At 41.6% G+C, this 15922-nt stretch overlaps 1 protein-coding gene across 1 annotated transcript; it reads left to right on the top strand.

Annotated features, from left to right (window-relative positions):
• The first annotated feature begins 4950 nt into the window (after window positions 1-4950).
• On the top strand, window positions 4951-15003 carry LOC308156991 (uncharacterized protein). The gene is made up of 11 exons (XM_080530459.1): window positions 4951-5073; window positions 8824-8910; window positions 9070-9215; window positions 11482-11601; window positions 11765-11810; window positions 12022-13213; window positions 13358-13409; window positions 13509-13589; window positions 13755-13856; window positions 14003-14279; window positions 14561-15003. Exons 3-11 carry the CDS (start codon window positions 9171-9173, stop codon window positions 14815-14817), a joined length of 2172 nt encoding a protein of 723 aa, XP_080386585.1. The 5' UTR covers window positions 4951-5073; window positions 8824-8910; window positions 9070-9170; the 3' UTR covers window positions 14818-15003.
• The last annotated feature ends 919 nt before the right edge of the window (window positions 15004-15922 follow it).

Raw genomic sequence — 15922 nt, 5'->3', positions numbered from 1 at the left:
TAGATCATACTGCTGGGTGCTTCACTAATAGCAGGGATTGTACTGTTTATTTAATGAATGGCCTTAAAATAAGGTAAGCTGAACCTTTTCAGAGAGATTCACTTTAATTTCATGTTAAAAAAATTGATTAGTAGGATAGTATGTTGACCAACTCATTGGGCGATGTTTTACTGTTTTTGAAAAAAATATCCTTTGGTTATTGCTTACAGTATTCTTGAAATGGTAATCCAATGTTTTGTTTGTATTTACCACAATGTTGTATGTGAATACTAGGAACAAAAAATAGACTTGATTTACCTGTCTGCTGTCTTTATGATTTTAATCAAAGTTATTAGGGCTCATTGTGAAATGGCAGGCATTCCCCCCCAAAATGCTGGGGTCTCACTGCAAATGTATCTCTATAGAAATGTGATATCTCCATACTAGCTCCAGCCTTTCCCATATTGGAGTAACTGGGTGGATCGATGGTGTGTGCTTGTTTACTGTATTATTACTGCTCCCTGGTTTGAACCTCTACTGAATGTTGCTCATCTGCCTATGACAGCTATGGTGTTTAATGCCTATGACAGCTGGTGTTTAAGGAACTTGAAGGGCCCACTGTTTGCAAAACCAGAACTTATTTAACTGAATTCACACAAATTGTTGTAAAGAGTTCAGTTCTCAGAACCAAATAAACAGCAATGGATATAAACATGTATCAACATGTCATGTTTTTCTGCCTCATGCTTGCATCCTTTATTGGGCCATAGACCAAAATATATTTTGAATGAACCTTTAGTTAGTTTCATTGAGAGCTGGTCCGTGACCTTTCATTGGTGTATTCATAGCTTTCAGTCACGTGGTTTCTTCCCTAGCAACCACCAACCTGACGGGCAAAAAGTATCATAGCAACATGGCGAGTGGACGCAAACGGTTAATAAAATACAAAGGTTCCATCTCACAAAACATAATGGAATGTCAAAACGTTGACGCTCAATATCTCTGAACTACCCTAAACGGAGATAGAACCTTATCATTCTAAACGGAGATAGAACCTTATCATTCTAAACGGAGATAGAACCTTCTCATTCTAAACGGAGATAGAACCTTATAATTCTAAACAGAGATAGAACCTTATCATTCTAAACGGAGATAGAACCTTATCATTCTAAACGGAGATAGAACCTTCTCATTCTAAACTCACGAGTTATCTTCAGTTGATGGATTTGACTTAGGGGGCATTCATTTGAAGTAACGTAATGAACATACAAGTAACAACAACAGGTTAATGCAGCCAACCAGCCAGCCAAGCAAAGACCATGACTATGCCCAGTTTATGCATTATACACTCTAATATAATTGTTAGATTGCCAGGGTATTCGCTACAGGTTGTTGTATACATATACGTTTAATACGAAACTCGATCAACCGGGCGTTCGGGAGTTCTACCGCTGCTGGACGGAACTCCCGCTGACAGCGGGTCGAGGGGATATTTCTACCCGGGAATTCGCTCATTGCTGTGTCCACGGTGATAGGAGTGGAGGATCGACTCCATTCAAAAACTTTTCGATTCCCTGGTTTCTCCTCTTTCCGAACACGTTGGAATTTTTACCGTAACCCCCGGAGAATCAAAGTTATTAAGCCGCAAAGGGTGCCTCCTTGACCGGCTTTGACCGTGAATAACACCGGCTATGGAGGTGCTACAAACACAGTTTTAATTTCTCTAAATTCACCATCAGTATACGGTCATTTTGAGCCCTTACACACCGCGCTGACACCCCGAGAACATATACTTTTAATACGAAACTCGATCAACCGGGCGTTCGGGAGTTCTACCGCTAATTCGCTCCTTGCTGTGTCCACTGTGATAGGAGTGGAGGATCGACTCCATTCAAAAACTTTTGGATTCCCTGGCTCCTCCTCTTTCCGGACACGTTGGAATTATTTTCCTAACCCACGGGAAATCAAAGTTATTAACCCGCAAAAAGTGGGTTTTGCCCGTGGGTTTTGCCCGCAAAAAGTGCCTTTTGCCCGTCAGGTGGGCGTTTCCACTATGCTGTGACGTCACATGAAAGCTATGAATTGCAGCTGATACGACTACAGTCCTGTAAAGGGTGGTACATGTGGAACGAGCAGGGGAGCGACACAGAAATGGATTCAAACGGAAGTTGGTCAGCCAATTTAACAGGAAGTAGAATTTCAAGCTTTAAAATAGTAGTAGCACAGAAGTATGACGAGGAAACCTGACAAACCGATTTACTGACAAACCTTTCTGCGCATGCGTGCACATACACATACATTTCCGGAGTCACTCAACCGTCTTTCTACTCATACATCTTTGGTAGTAGCAAAGACCCTCGTGACTAACAGAGATAACACTTATATTATAATATCCTTTCTAGTTGAAACACGGTACTGTATTTGGTTAAACAACGTTACTAGTACAGCTACTAATTCTGACCGGTTGGCTTGCTCGCTCGCGACTTAAACCATCTCAACTTGATATAGCCTAGCCCCGATCACACGACAGGAACAACAATGGAGTATGGAATGGAGGGGCTCGAGACCATTTACGTCGACGATGGCAGCGCCGTTTGTTTCGTTGAGTGTAATGTAAGTCGTTTAGTATTCAGGATTAGTATTTGATGTATTCCTAACATCGCGACGATCTTGTATTATGTATTATAGTATATCCTCTCTCTGCAGAACGAGATTATTATATATATATATGCAATGTGGACTTGTCGACTCTGCGGGCTTTTGTTTTCTGACTTGATCTAGCCTACTGTATACAGAGAAGGGTCCTCTGACTAGTGTTCTAGCTACCACCTCGCTGTCTCTCACTCCATACCTATCTTTTCTTTTTCAGATATGCAATAAATCCATACGGGGTGACACCCTGTATAAAATACACCTGACAACAACACAGCATGTCAAGGTAAAGACAATTATTTAGCTACCTGTCAAAAATAATTATAGCTGTACCTTATGTATAAAACCACAGTAAGTGAATAAGCAATTTCTTAATTCCAGAGCTCCGCATCATAAGGACCAGCAGTGATCACTTGTATTTTGTTGATTTTTTATTTCCTGTTGCCAACAGATTGCTTCAATAAAGCGAAACATACAGGAAGATAATTAACTTTTAGCTGCAACGTTTGCAGGAAAACAGCTATACAAATAAAAGTTATTATTATTATTTTAGTAAATCTGTTTGATGAAGAGAGAGTTTCTGATGGCAGTTGTACTGTCATTAAGAGTGAATGAATTGAGCTAGAATCCCAGTACATCTGGATGCGTAACAAGTCTTTCAATACTGATGACCTGCATTTCTGTTGTCTTGATTCTTCTTACTCCCAGAACCAACTTCATCAGGGAGTGCTATTAACACACTTGGTTTCATGTTGCTTTGTGTCCTAGGTCAATGTGATGGTTGAACAGAAACGTGAATTCTTGAAACACAAGAATAAAAAAGAAAATACTTATGCACACACGCTTTGCGTCTGCAATAAGGATTTAATGTTAATATTTTGGTCTGTGGACTTTATCAACACCATCACATACTTGAAGCAGCCTTGGCTTTGGAACATATTTGTTTCCTGATTATACTTTTGCATCAGTCATCAAGGTCTCATGGAGCTGGTTATTGGTGCTGATCAAGTTTGATACACAGTATTCTTCTGTATTAGAATATGGAGGAAGAATTACAAATTGACTCATCATGGCAATACTTCCATCCTCTCTTGGTTCAGATGAATCCCTTGGACCTTTTCCATGACTATTCCCATCTTGCTTCTTATGGATGATCATGGGCTGCTTTCGTCACCACCCTGCAGCTTTGAAGCACTAGTGAAAGACACAGTGTGCTGTCTCTCCCCTGAGTCTAGCTCATGCTTCCAACCAGGTGTAACGACTAAATGTGGTCAAGATAATCCCTCTGTTTTAAAGAGGAACTAAAGTGAAAAACACAATTTCCAAAATGTCTTTTTTTGGGGGGGACATACACCCAATATTTTCATGTTCATTCTAAATCAAGTCAGTCGAGTCAACGGGCGGAGAGTTGTGACGCCTCACCTTTACCTGACACATTTGAATGTTGGGCTTTCGAACGGTACATTAAACCACACCTCCAGTTCTCAGTTGCATTTTTGGAAAATCAAGGTATAATCCAATAGTTGACTTGCTATTGGACCATTGAGTTGCACCCATGATGCACATTGATGACAGAGCAAAGCAGATTTCTCAGTCTGGATAATGGTGCCTTTTTCTTTTACTGACTATGGAGGAATGTGTCACAAAGTTATGGATCTTATTCTCTTGCTAAGTGCAATCTTTACACTCCCTTTGCACAGTTTGGCGTCAGTCATCCAATTCCATAGCTGAAGGCCTCTTTGCTGTATTATATTCGATACTCCACAACCACATTATAATGACGTGTGAACCTCAGTCTTTCATTTTAGGTTAATTTCAGAAGGAAATTGATCAAATGCGTCAAGCAAATATGAAATGCAATTCCATATTATACTCTTCTCGCAAATAAAAATTAGCAACCAGTTCATAGGGTTGTCTCAAACCCCAACACTGAAAATGTAAAGGGTAAGTACAGGAAAAGCCTCATGGAGTCATGATGGAAATGTTTGTCTTAATTTAAATGATGGAATTGTATTCCCAAATGGCTCTTCACTACACCTCAAAAGAGCTGTGGTTGTGGCGTTCTATTATGTGTATGGTTTGTCTCTAAATCCTAACTCTATGTAGTAGGGGTGGGCATCGACGATCGATAATTGATCGATAATTGATCGATAAGGATCTTGGTCGATCACAAAATAAAACATTTGGTCGATCACAAAAAAAAAAAAAAAAAATTTTTTTTTTTTGTGATCGACCAAATGTTTTATTTTGTGATCGACCAAGATCCTTATCGATCAATTATCGATCGTCGATGCCCACCCCTACTATGTAGTACTTTTAGCAGGGTTGCTGGTTAACAACCAGCAGCGAGTCCATCCTGTGGTGAGTGACTTACTGTACCTGTTTTTCTCGGTTGCGCCTCCCTTCGTTCCCGACAGAAAGAGGACGCCTTGGTTGCTTCTGGTAAGTAATGATCCATCTTTACTTCATTCCCTGACTCGGGTTGACCGCGGTCCAACCCTGACCTCAGATTTATTAAGAGTAAGTCTCTAATTGCTGTCCTTTCTCCTAGCACTGGGGTAAAAAGGCCTCAGAGTACAAACCAGATTTCATGAGCAACAGTTATTTCTTAGTCTGGGTGCTCACTGCTCACGTTCACACGTTCAGAGGTATTGAAGAGATTGATTCACCTGTGGATTTCAAATGGACATCGAACCATTGTTAGTTCATCTACCTGAATCAGGAAACACACTTTGCTTTTCTGTTTTTGTGGGGGAGGGAGTTGCATTTTGAATGTGAAAAAAACCAAACACATCTATGATGAATGAACTGAGCTAAGCTGATGTAATTTATATCATGTAAGTATGTGATCCTGCATTTTTCCATGGAAGATGTTTGCTGAACAGAGCAAAATACATTTGAAGAGGACTATACAGATGCATGTGTCACATGGGCTTCCTGCCAACGGAATCCTTTTACCCAGAGCGCAAAAGCAATAATGGATGTTGCCCTCAACTGACCTGCCAGTAATCATACAGCCCTTCCTCAACGTTCAACAATGATTGACCAAGTGGCAAAGCGACACCCAGTGTGAAACTCCCACTCTCCCTGAAATACAAATCATCTCCAGATTTGATTTGCATTTGATTCAGGACTAGGGTTTCTCTTACTATTACTAAGACACCCCCTACTGTGGTTTCAATTGAATGTTACTTCAATTACCTTTTTGTCCTGGCCATATCGGGTCAGGACATCAAGGAAGCAATCAGTCTTGATTATGCAACATTTGATAGTGCTCACTCCTGTGATGATGTTGATGGTTATTGATGCTTGCTCACAGGATTGCAAGTTCCAACCCACATCCAAATAGCTACCCCTGATTTTACTACCTACCAATTCTGGCAGTGGAGTTGACTGGTGTGTATAAAGACCCTCCCTCAACGACATGAGGATTACATGAAGATAAGAAGACAGATGAAGGACCATAGTCACATGGACATGCTGGAGGAGAACATTTATTGAATGCAATAAATGTTCTGCTCAGTAGACTAATCCATCTTCTTAATGGATAATATTTACAACTATGGATCTCTTGTATACATATATGGACAACGATAAGAGAATATCCATGGCAAAACCATGAATGTCATTACATTCTGTTGTTGTTGGACTTAAGTTTTCCTCTCTATTTTTAAAAGAAAAGGTTTTATATGAGGAGGTAAATGCCCTTGGAGACCTCAAACTTGACTTTTTAGAGAAGTGGTAATAATTAGGTAATTGCATACATAAGGAGATGTTTGTATTATTACACAAGTAGAATAGGGAACAGTTGTTATCCCACTTGACTTGTGTAATAAGATAAACTGCTCAACTCCATTACAGAGTTGGAATGGTGCAACCTAATGTAAACCACTTTATTAACCAAGTGAAATGATGGATAGATATGAGAGAGGTGCTTTATTGATCTTTTTTTATTGAGTTGTACAGTCTTGTGGCAGGCAGGAAAGATCTCCTATAGCACTCCTTAGTGCAACGTGGTTGTAATAGCTTGCTGCTATTCTGAGCTTTTCTGCTCTGCCACAGTGTCATGTAGGGGATGGGAGGGATTGTCCATGACGGCCAGGAGTTTGGTCCTCATCCTCCTATTGCCGCCTCCTCCACTGTTCCAGAGTGACACCTTATAAGCTTGTTCAGCCTCTTGGTGTCACCTCCCTTGATGCTATTGCTAACCCCCCCAGCATACAGTACTGCGCTGGCCGCCACTGACTGGTAGCACATGTTCAGCAGGGTCCTGCACACACCAAAAGACCTGAGCCATCTCAGGAAATAAAGCTGGCTCTGACCCCTCTTGTACAGGACATCTGTGTTACCAGTCCAGTCCAGTTTATTGTCCAGGTGCACCCTAGGTACTTCTCCCTGGTCCACCTCCAAGTCCTATCCCTGGATGGAAACAGGAGACAGGGGGATCCCAGTCCTTCTGAAGTCCACCACCATCTCCTTTGTCTTGCTGATGTTGAGTAGCAGGTGGTTCTTCCCACACCACTCAACAAAGCTGTCCACCAGTCCCCTGTACTCGGTCTCCTGGCCTCAACTGACTCATCCCACATTGGCAGTCATCTGAGAACGTCTGCAGATGGAAAGTGTCTGTGTTGTGCCTGAAGTCCGAGGTATAGAGGATGAAGAGGAAGGGAGCCAGAACTGTCCCCTGGCGGGCGCCAGTGCTACCCACCGCCAAGTCCGACACACATTCCTGCAGCTGTACCAACTGTGGCCTGTTGGTCAGGTAGTCCGTGATCCAGGAAACAATGGGGGAGTCCACCTGCATCCTCAGCAGCTTATCCGCAAGTAGTGAGGGCTGTATGGTGTTAAATGCACTGGAGAAGTCAAAGAACATGACCCGCACAGTGCTGCCAGCCTTATCTAAATGGGAGTGAGCTCTGTGTAGCAGGTAGATGATGGCATCATCCACACCAATATCTGCCTGGTAGGCAAACTGCAGGGGTCCAAGGATGTCTTCACCAGGAGCCTCATGTCGTGTTGTTGTTGTCCTGCAGGCTGTCCTCCATATTCTGCCTGTTGGTGTCCCTGCTCTCCTTCAGCTCTTCTTGTCGTTGAGGAGGGCCTTTAGGTCACTTGTACTCCAAGGCTTATTGTTGGGAGAACACTGCACCCTCCTAGTAGGTACAGTGTTCTCCACACAGAAGTTAATGTCATCCGAGATGCAATGTGAAAGACCATCAGTGTCCTCTCCCTATGACTCACAGAACCTCCCAGTCCGTTGTCTCACAACAGTCCTGCAGAGCCTCGTCTGCCTCCTGTGTCCATCTCCTAACAGTCCTAGTGGTCACAGAGTGCTGCTGGACAAGTGGCTCATACATGGGCTTGAGGTGAACTAGTTTGTGGTCCGATCTGGGGGATAGTGCTGGAGAGATGTATGCATTGGCATATAACAGATCCAGTGTTTTTGTCTCTCTAGTGGGCAACTTCACGAACTGGGAGAACGTTGTCAACGTTTTTGTCAGAGTGACATGGTTAAAATCCCCAGAGATTGCAATGAATGCACTGGGGTGCTGAGTCTGTGTCTATAGTCTCACACGCTGCATCCGCATTGTTTGATGGGGGAATATATGCAACCACAACAATAGCATGAGAGAACTGGCAAATAATATAGGCAATGTTCTATGGCCAAAAGTTCAATATCTGGGCTACACATGCTTTCCTTCACGTGAACATGGCCAGATTACACCACCTGTTGTTGACATACAGCAACTCCTTCGCCTCCTACCTTTGCCCAGAACATGATCCTTATTACTACATTTTTAAGGAAGTACAAATGTACTACGTAACAATGTGTCCTGAAAGACATTTATCGCAATGAGACTAACCTAGATACGTATGGTTAAATGAAAACAACATGATATCAATATTGAATATAGATGTACTGCAACAGTGACCTTTTACTGATTTTGTATAACTAAGATCTAAAAGGACAAATTGTGAAATAAGATTAATAAGTCTGCATTAAGTATATACATGTAAGTACCAATATTATTTTGTTCAAACAATAAATGTTCTACTCATCCTTACTAGCTTCATCAGCTTTTCCAGTGCCAAATTTTGTTGAGTTTGCCAGTATTTAACGTTTTGTTTATGCATTCACTGGCTGTCACTGATTTTGTTACATTGATCTAACTCGTTGTATGGGTCTCACAGGTCATGCCACCAGGGATCACATAGTTCCAGATTTCAGGGACATCAAACACTACCTGAAATACCTAGATCTTGATGAGCCCATCATTGGTAATATGTGTTTGACTTTTTTGGATTGTTAATTCCAAGAGAAATACCATAGGAAAAGAAATGTTGTCAAAAACAATTGGAGGCGAAAATATTGTTTTATTTTCTCATATTATTTAGACAGTGCTTTTCTGATCTGTTTGTCCTATTTATTAATCTTAGGTTTGAGTCAACTGGAGGAGGAGGACTTTTTTACAACTGACGCTCAGCCAGGCCCAAGATACATATGCCTGCTATGCGATCTGCATGCAAACTTGCCTAATATGGTCAGTCATATAGTTGGGCGCAGACATCGGCAGAAATTCCTGGTAAGTCGGTAATTTACTGGCAGTAGTTCAGAAACTGCCAAAGACCAACTACTAGATTGCAATGTTTCAAGAAAAGGGGTGTACTTAGCTTTATACCAACCTTCTAGGATGGTATGCTCACAAAATGAAATGATCTAGAGTCCCAAGTGTACAATTTTCCTGTTACTTTTATTTGCTCAAATATATAACTTACACAGTGGAGGAATAGTTATTTTGTGTATGGTTTTGCTGTCATAGGAGACTTTTTTAAACAAGTATATTATAAACTGTAAAGGCCCTTGCACACCAATGCGTTTTTTACGTCCGTTAAAAAAATAAATTAGAACTCATGTTGTGTCAACCACGCTTGCACACCAATCCGTAATATTCGTCCGTCCCAAAAAAAAACGCAACAGGTTCGATTTTCTGCGTTTTTCGCGTCAGTCAAAAGCGTTTTGAGAGTAGTTTTTTTTTTTTTACTGGCCAACTCTGGCCACCGTACGAATGTACACTGAGGTAAACAGTGTTCTGGATCAATTGGATCGCGGTAATTGGTGGCCTTCTTTATGATGTGTGGTTCCAGTATTGCTAGCAGCGAATCAAAATGGACCACCGACATCCTGAGGTAAACCTGGAAACGATCTGGATAATTCCTCAGATCTTTTATTAGCAGGTGAAACTCCCCTTGCTGCCGACGAGTTCTGAGGGTGGGATGGATCCAATATTTCCTTTTCCTTTTCCTATTTTCAAGAAGTGAGAGGAGCACAAAATCATCCTCACTGCTTGAAGACTCCATGTTGCGTATTGCGAAAGGGTTAGGAGAGGAGAGGAGAGGAGAGTAGGAGTGTCAACAGACCCTGAAAGTTCGCAACATAAAAAAACTCTGAGATCTCCGCTTTTGCTACCCCGGATACTTTTCTACAGTACACTGTCATGCCATTCGGTTTACGTAACGCCCCTGCCACCTTCCAGCGACTTGTTAACCAGGTTTTAGATGATGTTCACAACTGTACAGTTGTTACGTGTTACGTCCCTGTCTGTTTTTGCTTTGTGTTTGTGTCTGTGTCTCTCTCCCTCTCCCAGGTGTTCGTGATCCCTTGATTGTCTCCCTGTTAATCATCCATCATCAAGTCCACCTGTGTTCCTGTCCTGTCAACCAATCACCTGTCTACCTGTTCCCTATATATGTGGCTGTTTGTTACTTGTGTAGGTTAGAGGGAAGAGGGGTGAGGTTATATTTGTTTCATTCTATTTTGAGTAATTCTGTTTCATTCTGTTTTGTTAGTATATTAGTTGGTTGCTACATTTGTCTGTCTAGTGTTTGTTTGGTTACCTATGGTCCCCGGTTGCCTTATCCTGGGAGAGGGCTAGGTAAGATACCCTGGGGTTTACATCACATCATGTAGGTAACTGTTTGTCTAAAAACACTAGGTAAGAACGAGCGGATGTCACTCATCCTTTGTAGCAGTTAGATTTAGGTTCCGGGTAGATTAGTTAGCAGTTCTGTACCTAGGTAGATAGGCTAGATTAGAAGTGTAGGGAAGCATAGGGCTGTGGTTTTAGTGTGACACCGTTCGCAGCCTTCTCCCTCCCTTCCTACCTTCTGTTAATTTTCCCCGGCTTAGTTTTTGTATTATCTTTCCCCCCCCTGTTTCCTGTATATTTGTATGTCCATGGATGTCCATGTTTTTCACTATTATTATTATTTAGTGGCAAATAAATCCTTTTCTTTAAGGTTACCTTGTTGTCGGTCTGAGAGTGTTTGAGCACCACACACGCGGTCAGTTGCTTCACCAGTGCTTGTACACAGGCTATGTTGCAGTCCTCCCTCCTCCCTAGTCTTACATCTGAGGGAGGACGTAACAAACGCACGCATTGGTGTGCAAGGGCCTTAAAGGTCTTTACCATGGCGGAGTGGTCAAAAACAACTCTCAAAAGGCTTTTGAAAAACGCTTTTGAAAAAGGCTTTTTGAAAATCGAACCTGTTGCATTTTTTTTTTTTTTTCGGGCGAATATTACGGATTGGTGTGCAAGCGTGGTTGACACAACATGAGTTCTAATTTATTTTTTTAACGGACGTAAAAAACGCATTGGTGTGCAAGGGCCTTAATGCTGCTCATGGAATGTCAATTCATTGAGCAATACAGATACATCTCACAAAACAAGTGCTATTTGAATGTGAACCTGATTAGATAAATGTGTTCCATTGTTAACATTTTTGTTTGTGGCCCACTCTGATGATATGCACAAATAGCAGAATGTGACTTTAATGTGACCCTTCTCCCAGGAGGTGAAACGGAAGGACCTGGTGACCTGGGACACTAGGAGTATGCTGGCCCAATCAGGAAAGGTTATACGAGCCAAGGCAGAGATTGTAGAGAGACAGGATGGACAAGGAACTCCAAAGGTAAGACTAGATTGTCTTGGTATTTCAGTATTTCTAAAAAAAAGCCATAGATATACACATCTTTATATGTTTGACATGTAAACACTAACTAATTCCTTAGATTACAGTATGCAGGTATGGATTGGGATACTTATGATCATAATTGTTTTTATGTACATTTCAGCCATTAAGGACAAACAGAAATGTGGGAAAATCTAATATCTCAAAAGGTGAGATCTTTTACTTTTCTCTTTGTGTATTGACACATTGGCATTTATGGATGTTTTGTAACCAATTTGTAACCAATTCTTAAAAAGACTTGAATCTAAATAAAATAGACACCATCTATTATGAATGAATGAATGGACTTTATTAGTCACCAAACTTCTTTCTTGAATTACCCGGTACGACCAATGGTAATTGTTGACTGTTTTCTTTCAGTTCCCCAAAAGGAGGAGAGGCTCGGAAACCGAGGGAACAAGATGCAGGAAGGAGACCAGGCTCCTCGGGGACGAGATTACCCAGGGGAGTACCTGCACAGAGGGGGCCTTCCAGAAGATGATCTGTATAGACCGCCCTTCCATAAAGATGATGCTTACATGTTGGGAGATGCAGAGAGAGGGACCTATCTGAGGGAAGAACTCCATAGACCAGATTTTGTGAAGGAGGAGCATCATAGAGCAGACTACCTGGAAGATGTAGACCTTCGCAGACAGGAGTTTTTCATCAATGACCATCGAACAATGGACCAGCAAAGACGAGACTTCTTGGAGGAGGAAGTTCAAAGAACAAGCCACCCAGAGAGAATACCTCAACACCAGGCTTACCCTGATGATCATTATTCTAAGGAGGTTATTCGCAAGAGGGCCTACCCAGAAAATGATCCCCTCAAGCAGTTCTATTCAGAAGAGGTTCTTCGTGGGAGAGCTCACTCTGTTGAGGCCCCTCAAGACAGGAACTTTCTGAAAGATGAATCACATGGTCATGCCTATCCTGAAGTGGACCCTGTTCAAAGCTACTTCGAAGATAACCATGGGAGGGGATACATTGAGGATGTGACCCATCGAAGAGCTATTCCTGAAGACCCTTACTCTGAATCTGCCAATAGAAGAGGCTTCATCAAAGAAGATGCGAGGCACAGGGCTTTCCCTGTGGGGCAACCTGATGAGCTAGCCTACTCAGAATCTGACCCTCATCGGCGGACTCGTGACAGGGATCCAAATGGGCGGGGCTATTCAAAGGAGGCACTCTGGCCAGCAGCTGGGGAATGGGGGGCAGACAAGAATAGGTTCACAGTGCCAATGGAAGAGGGTGGTCAACACAGTAGAGACCATTTGTTAGACCTAGTTAAGGCCATTCGTCAGGAGGGAAGGGGAAAGAGCTTCGAGGCCAGCAGAGCACCCCCTCAGAGGCCAGCAACGGTCAGCAGAGCACCCCTTCAGAGGCCAACAGAGGCCAGCAGAGCACCCCTTCAGAGGCCAGCAGAGGGCAGCAGAGTGAGGTCTGAGATCCCAGAACCTTTCAGACAATTTCTGTCTGGGGCCACAGTTAGTAACAAGTACCCTGAGAAGAGGAAGAAGAAGAGCCGGTTCTCTGATGCCACAGACCAGGAGATGGATGTGGTTAAAATAAGGTAAGTGATAATGCAAATGTACATGACCATACATGGAATCGACTGTTCCATCATGTTTTGGGCCCTATTGTGCTGAATGGTAGCCCGGCCTTATCTATATAAGTATATTATGTTTTACTAAATGCTCTTAATTCTTCCTTGCAGACGTGTTGATGACTCTAATAGACCACGGCAGGAAACCTTTGCCAAGCCACAGGTAATGCTAATTGCATTGTTAACCCAGCTGTTGATAGCAGATATGTTTGAATGGTTTTGTTGATATCCTGATATTGAGTATCTTATTGTGATGTTTTAGGGTGTCTACCAGGGGACAAGCTCCAGAGCTGAGATGACACGGACACAGACTCCAGACACAGGCAATGTTTTGGATGTGTTGGTAAGCTCAAAAGGGGCAGAGATGTTATGCCCTTTGTGTAAAACAACTAATTTAGATTTCAGTTGACTAGTGGGCATTGGTGACTTTTGTGAGAAAGTCCTAAATAATCCTTCCTTATTCCATCTACTCATGTTGTTGTTTGATGTTATTGGTTCCGCCTCTTAGAACAACATACAAATTGAGAATGTGGAAGAGGCCAACTTCCTGAAGGACAAGCTGTGTCATCTTCTGAAAGAGTTCCAAGCCAACAAATCAGAGAAGGTTGAGGTAGGTTTTATTGTGTTGCACAGCATGTGTTGCATGTAGCCTCGGCTTATCATAGAATGCAAAACATTAACCGGTGCCATGGAAACTATAAAGGAGCTTGGTTTATTTGAATAATAAGGTTGTCCTTTCCGCATTCTCCCCTGTAGCACAAAAGCCAAGGACCAACAGTTGTCTCCAAAGACTACAATCACATGAGCAAGGGCCACCTGGAATCTACTAGAGACCAATACGAAAGAAACTTCAGCCAAGTACAAGAGGAGAGACATTATGAAAGCCAACCCAGGCGATCACCGAAACTCTACTCCCCAGAAACTACACAGGGTCTCTACAGAGAGAGACCCAGAGACGCAGAGGAGCAATTGGAGAAACACAGCCATGCAAGTCGTTCTGAACCCAGAGGTTCAAGGAGAAACCATTATGAAGGTAAGTTATTATTATTATTATTATCATTATTTGTTTAAAAAAATAAATAAAATCATAAAAAACGTTTTATGTATAACTGTTTCAGTCCTAGAAATACCATGGTTGACATATGACTAAGATATGATAAAGATGGCTACTTGCAATTAATTTTATGCATTTACCTTACTGTCAAATTGCAAGCAGTTTTTATTACTGTCCAACCCCAAAATGGGATGGTAGTTGTTAGATACTTTCAGTGTTCTCTCATCTGAAAACTCAACTACAATGCCTTATCTCTTCAGAGGTCTTTGGACAGGTTGACAGGTACCCACCATCCCATGCCTGGCAGGAAGAGCCATTGAAGTATCCGGAGAGGTCCCAAGGGTCCATGTACCCAGATGACTATCCACCTGCTGTGGATGAGTTTTATGACCCTTACCAACCTTCACCCCCCACTCGAAGGGAGTGGGGATATGGGATGCCCCCTGGCCCTCAGACCTCCACTAGCCTAGACAAAATCACCTCCACTCTCTTGGAACTTGTGTCACGAAAATCATGATTTTATTTTAACTATGCACTACATTTATCAATATGGAAAATGTAATACTGCTGTTATGTTTGAAGATAAGATAAAAGAAAAAGATTAAGTATTGTTTGACATAAGTAGGCTTAGCACTGTACATATCTGATAGAAATGTAATACTTTTGTTTAGATTCAAACTGTTAACTCTGCAGTAGTAAAGTACTGCGTTGCAATCCTACCATTACAATAAAACATGTTTGTGAAATATGAATAGTTTTTTTACTCTAAATGGTAGTTTATTACAGAATAAATATTTCATGTTTGTCACAATTGTTTGTATGATGTTGAGTATGAGTAATGATTCAACCATAGCCTAAATTAACCAATGCTTTATCAGGCTGACTTCAACCCCAGAAGTGCATACATACAGTGTCCTCCACAATTATTGGCACCCCTGGTAAAGATGAGTAAAAAGGGTTTTTTAAAAATCACCTTTTGGTGAATTAGCTTAATGTCACACTGAAAAAATATTTATTCTGAAAAAAAAGAATTCAGCAAGAAATAATTATTTCTAACAAAACCATGTGTGCCACAATTATTGGGAGAGAAATTCTTATGAAGAAAATGTAACAAGCATTTTTTCAATTTATATTAACTTTTTAAAGTTGATCAGAGTGTTTAGGCAGCAGTAATCCATGACTTCCTGTTTCACTGGGATATAAATATGAGGTGACAGAGGCCTTATTCCCTTATTAATACATCAACATGGGAAAGTCAAATCAAATGAGGGAAAAGTGTATTGAGCTTTGTAAGTCAGGGAATGGCTATAAAAAAGATCTATTCCCCAGAAAATGCCCATATCTTTATAGGGCAATACCGTAGTTAAAAAGTTCAAAGCAACTGGAACTGTTACAAACTTGCCTGGAAAAGGGCCCACGTTTATTTTGCCCCCAAGCACAGTGAAGAGAATTCTGTAAAGAGGAATGGTCTCAGATTCCTTGTTCTGTATTCTCAAACCTTATAAAGAATAAAGAATACATTTACTTCAATTAAAGGTTGGATGTTTCTCAAATTGTTTCCAGTGTGACATTAAGTTAATTCACCAAAAGGTGACATTTCTCATAACCCTTTTTACTCATCT

The sequence above is a fragment of the Nansenia antarctica genome (genome assembly GCF_963989245.1).
Source record: "Nansenia antarctica genome assembly, chromosome: 5".
Taxonomy (NCBI): domain Eukaryota; kingdom Metazoa; phylum Chordata; class Actinopteri; order Argentiniformes; family Microstomatidae; genus Nansenia; species Nansenia antarctica.
This window is presented reverse-complemented; position numbering and strand designations above follow the sequence as displayed.

Coding starts and splice junctions, on each gene's coding strand:
- LOC308156991 (XM_080530459.1), top strand. CDS start 9,171: ATGGTCAGTCATATAGTTGGGCGCAGACATCGGCAGAAATTCCTG. Junction 13,857..14,002: donor ACAAATCAGAGAAGGTTGAG/GTAGGTTTTATT, acceptor TCTCCCCTGTAG/CACAAAAGCCAAGGACCAAC. Junction 14,280..14,560: donor AAGGAGAAACCATTATGAAG/GTAAGTTATTAT, acceptor TTATCTCTTCAG/AGGTCTTTGGACAGGTTGAC.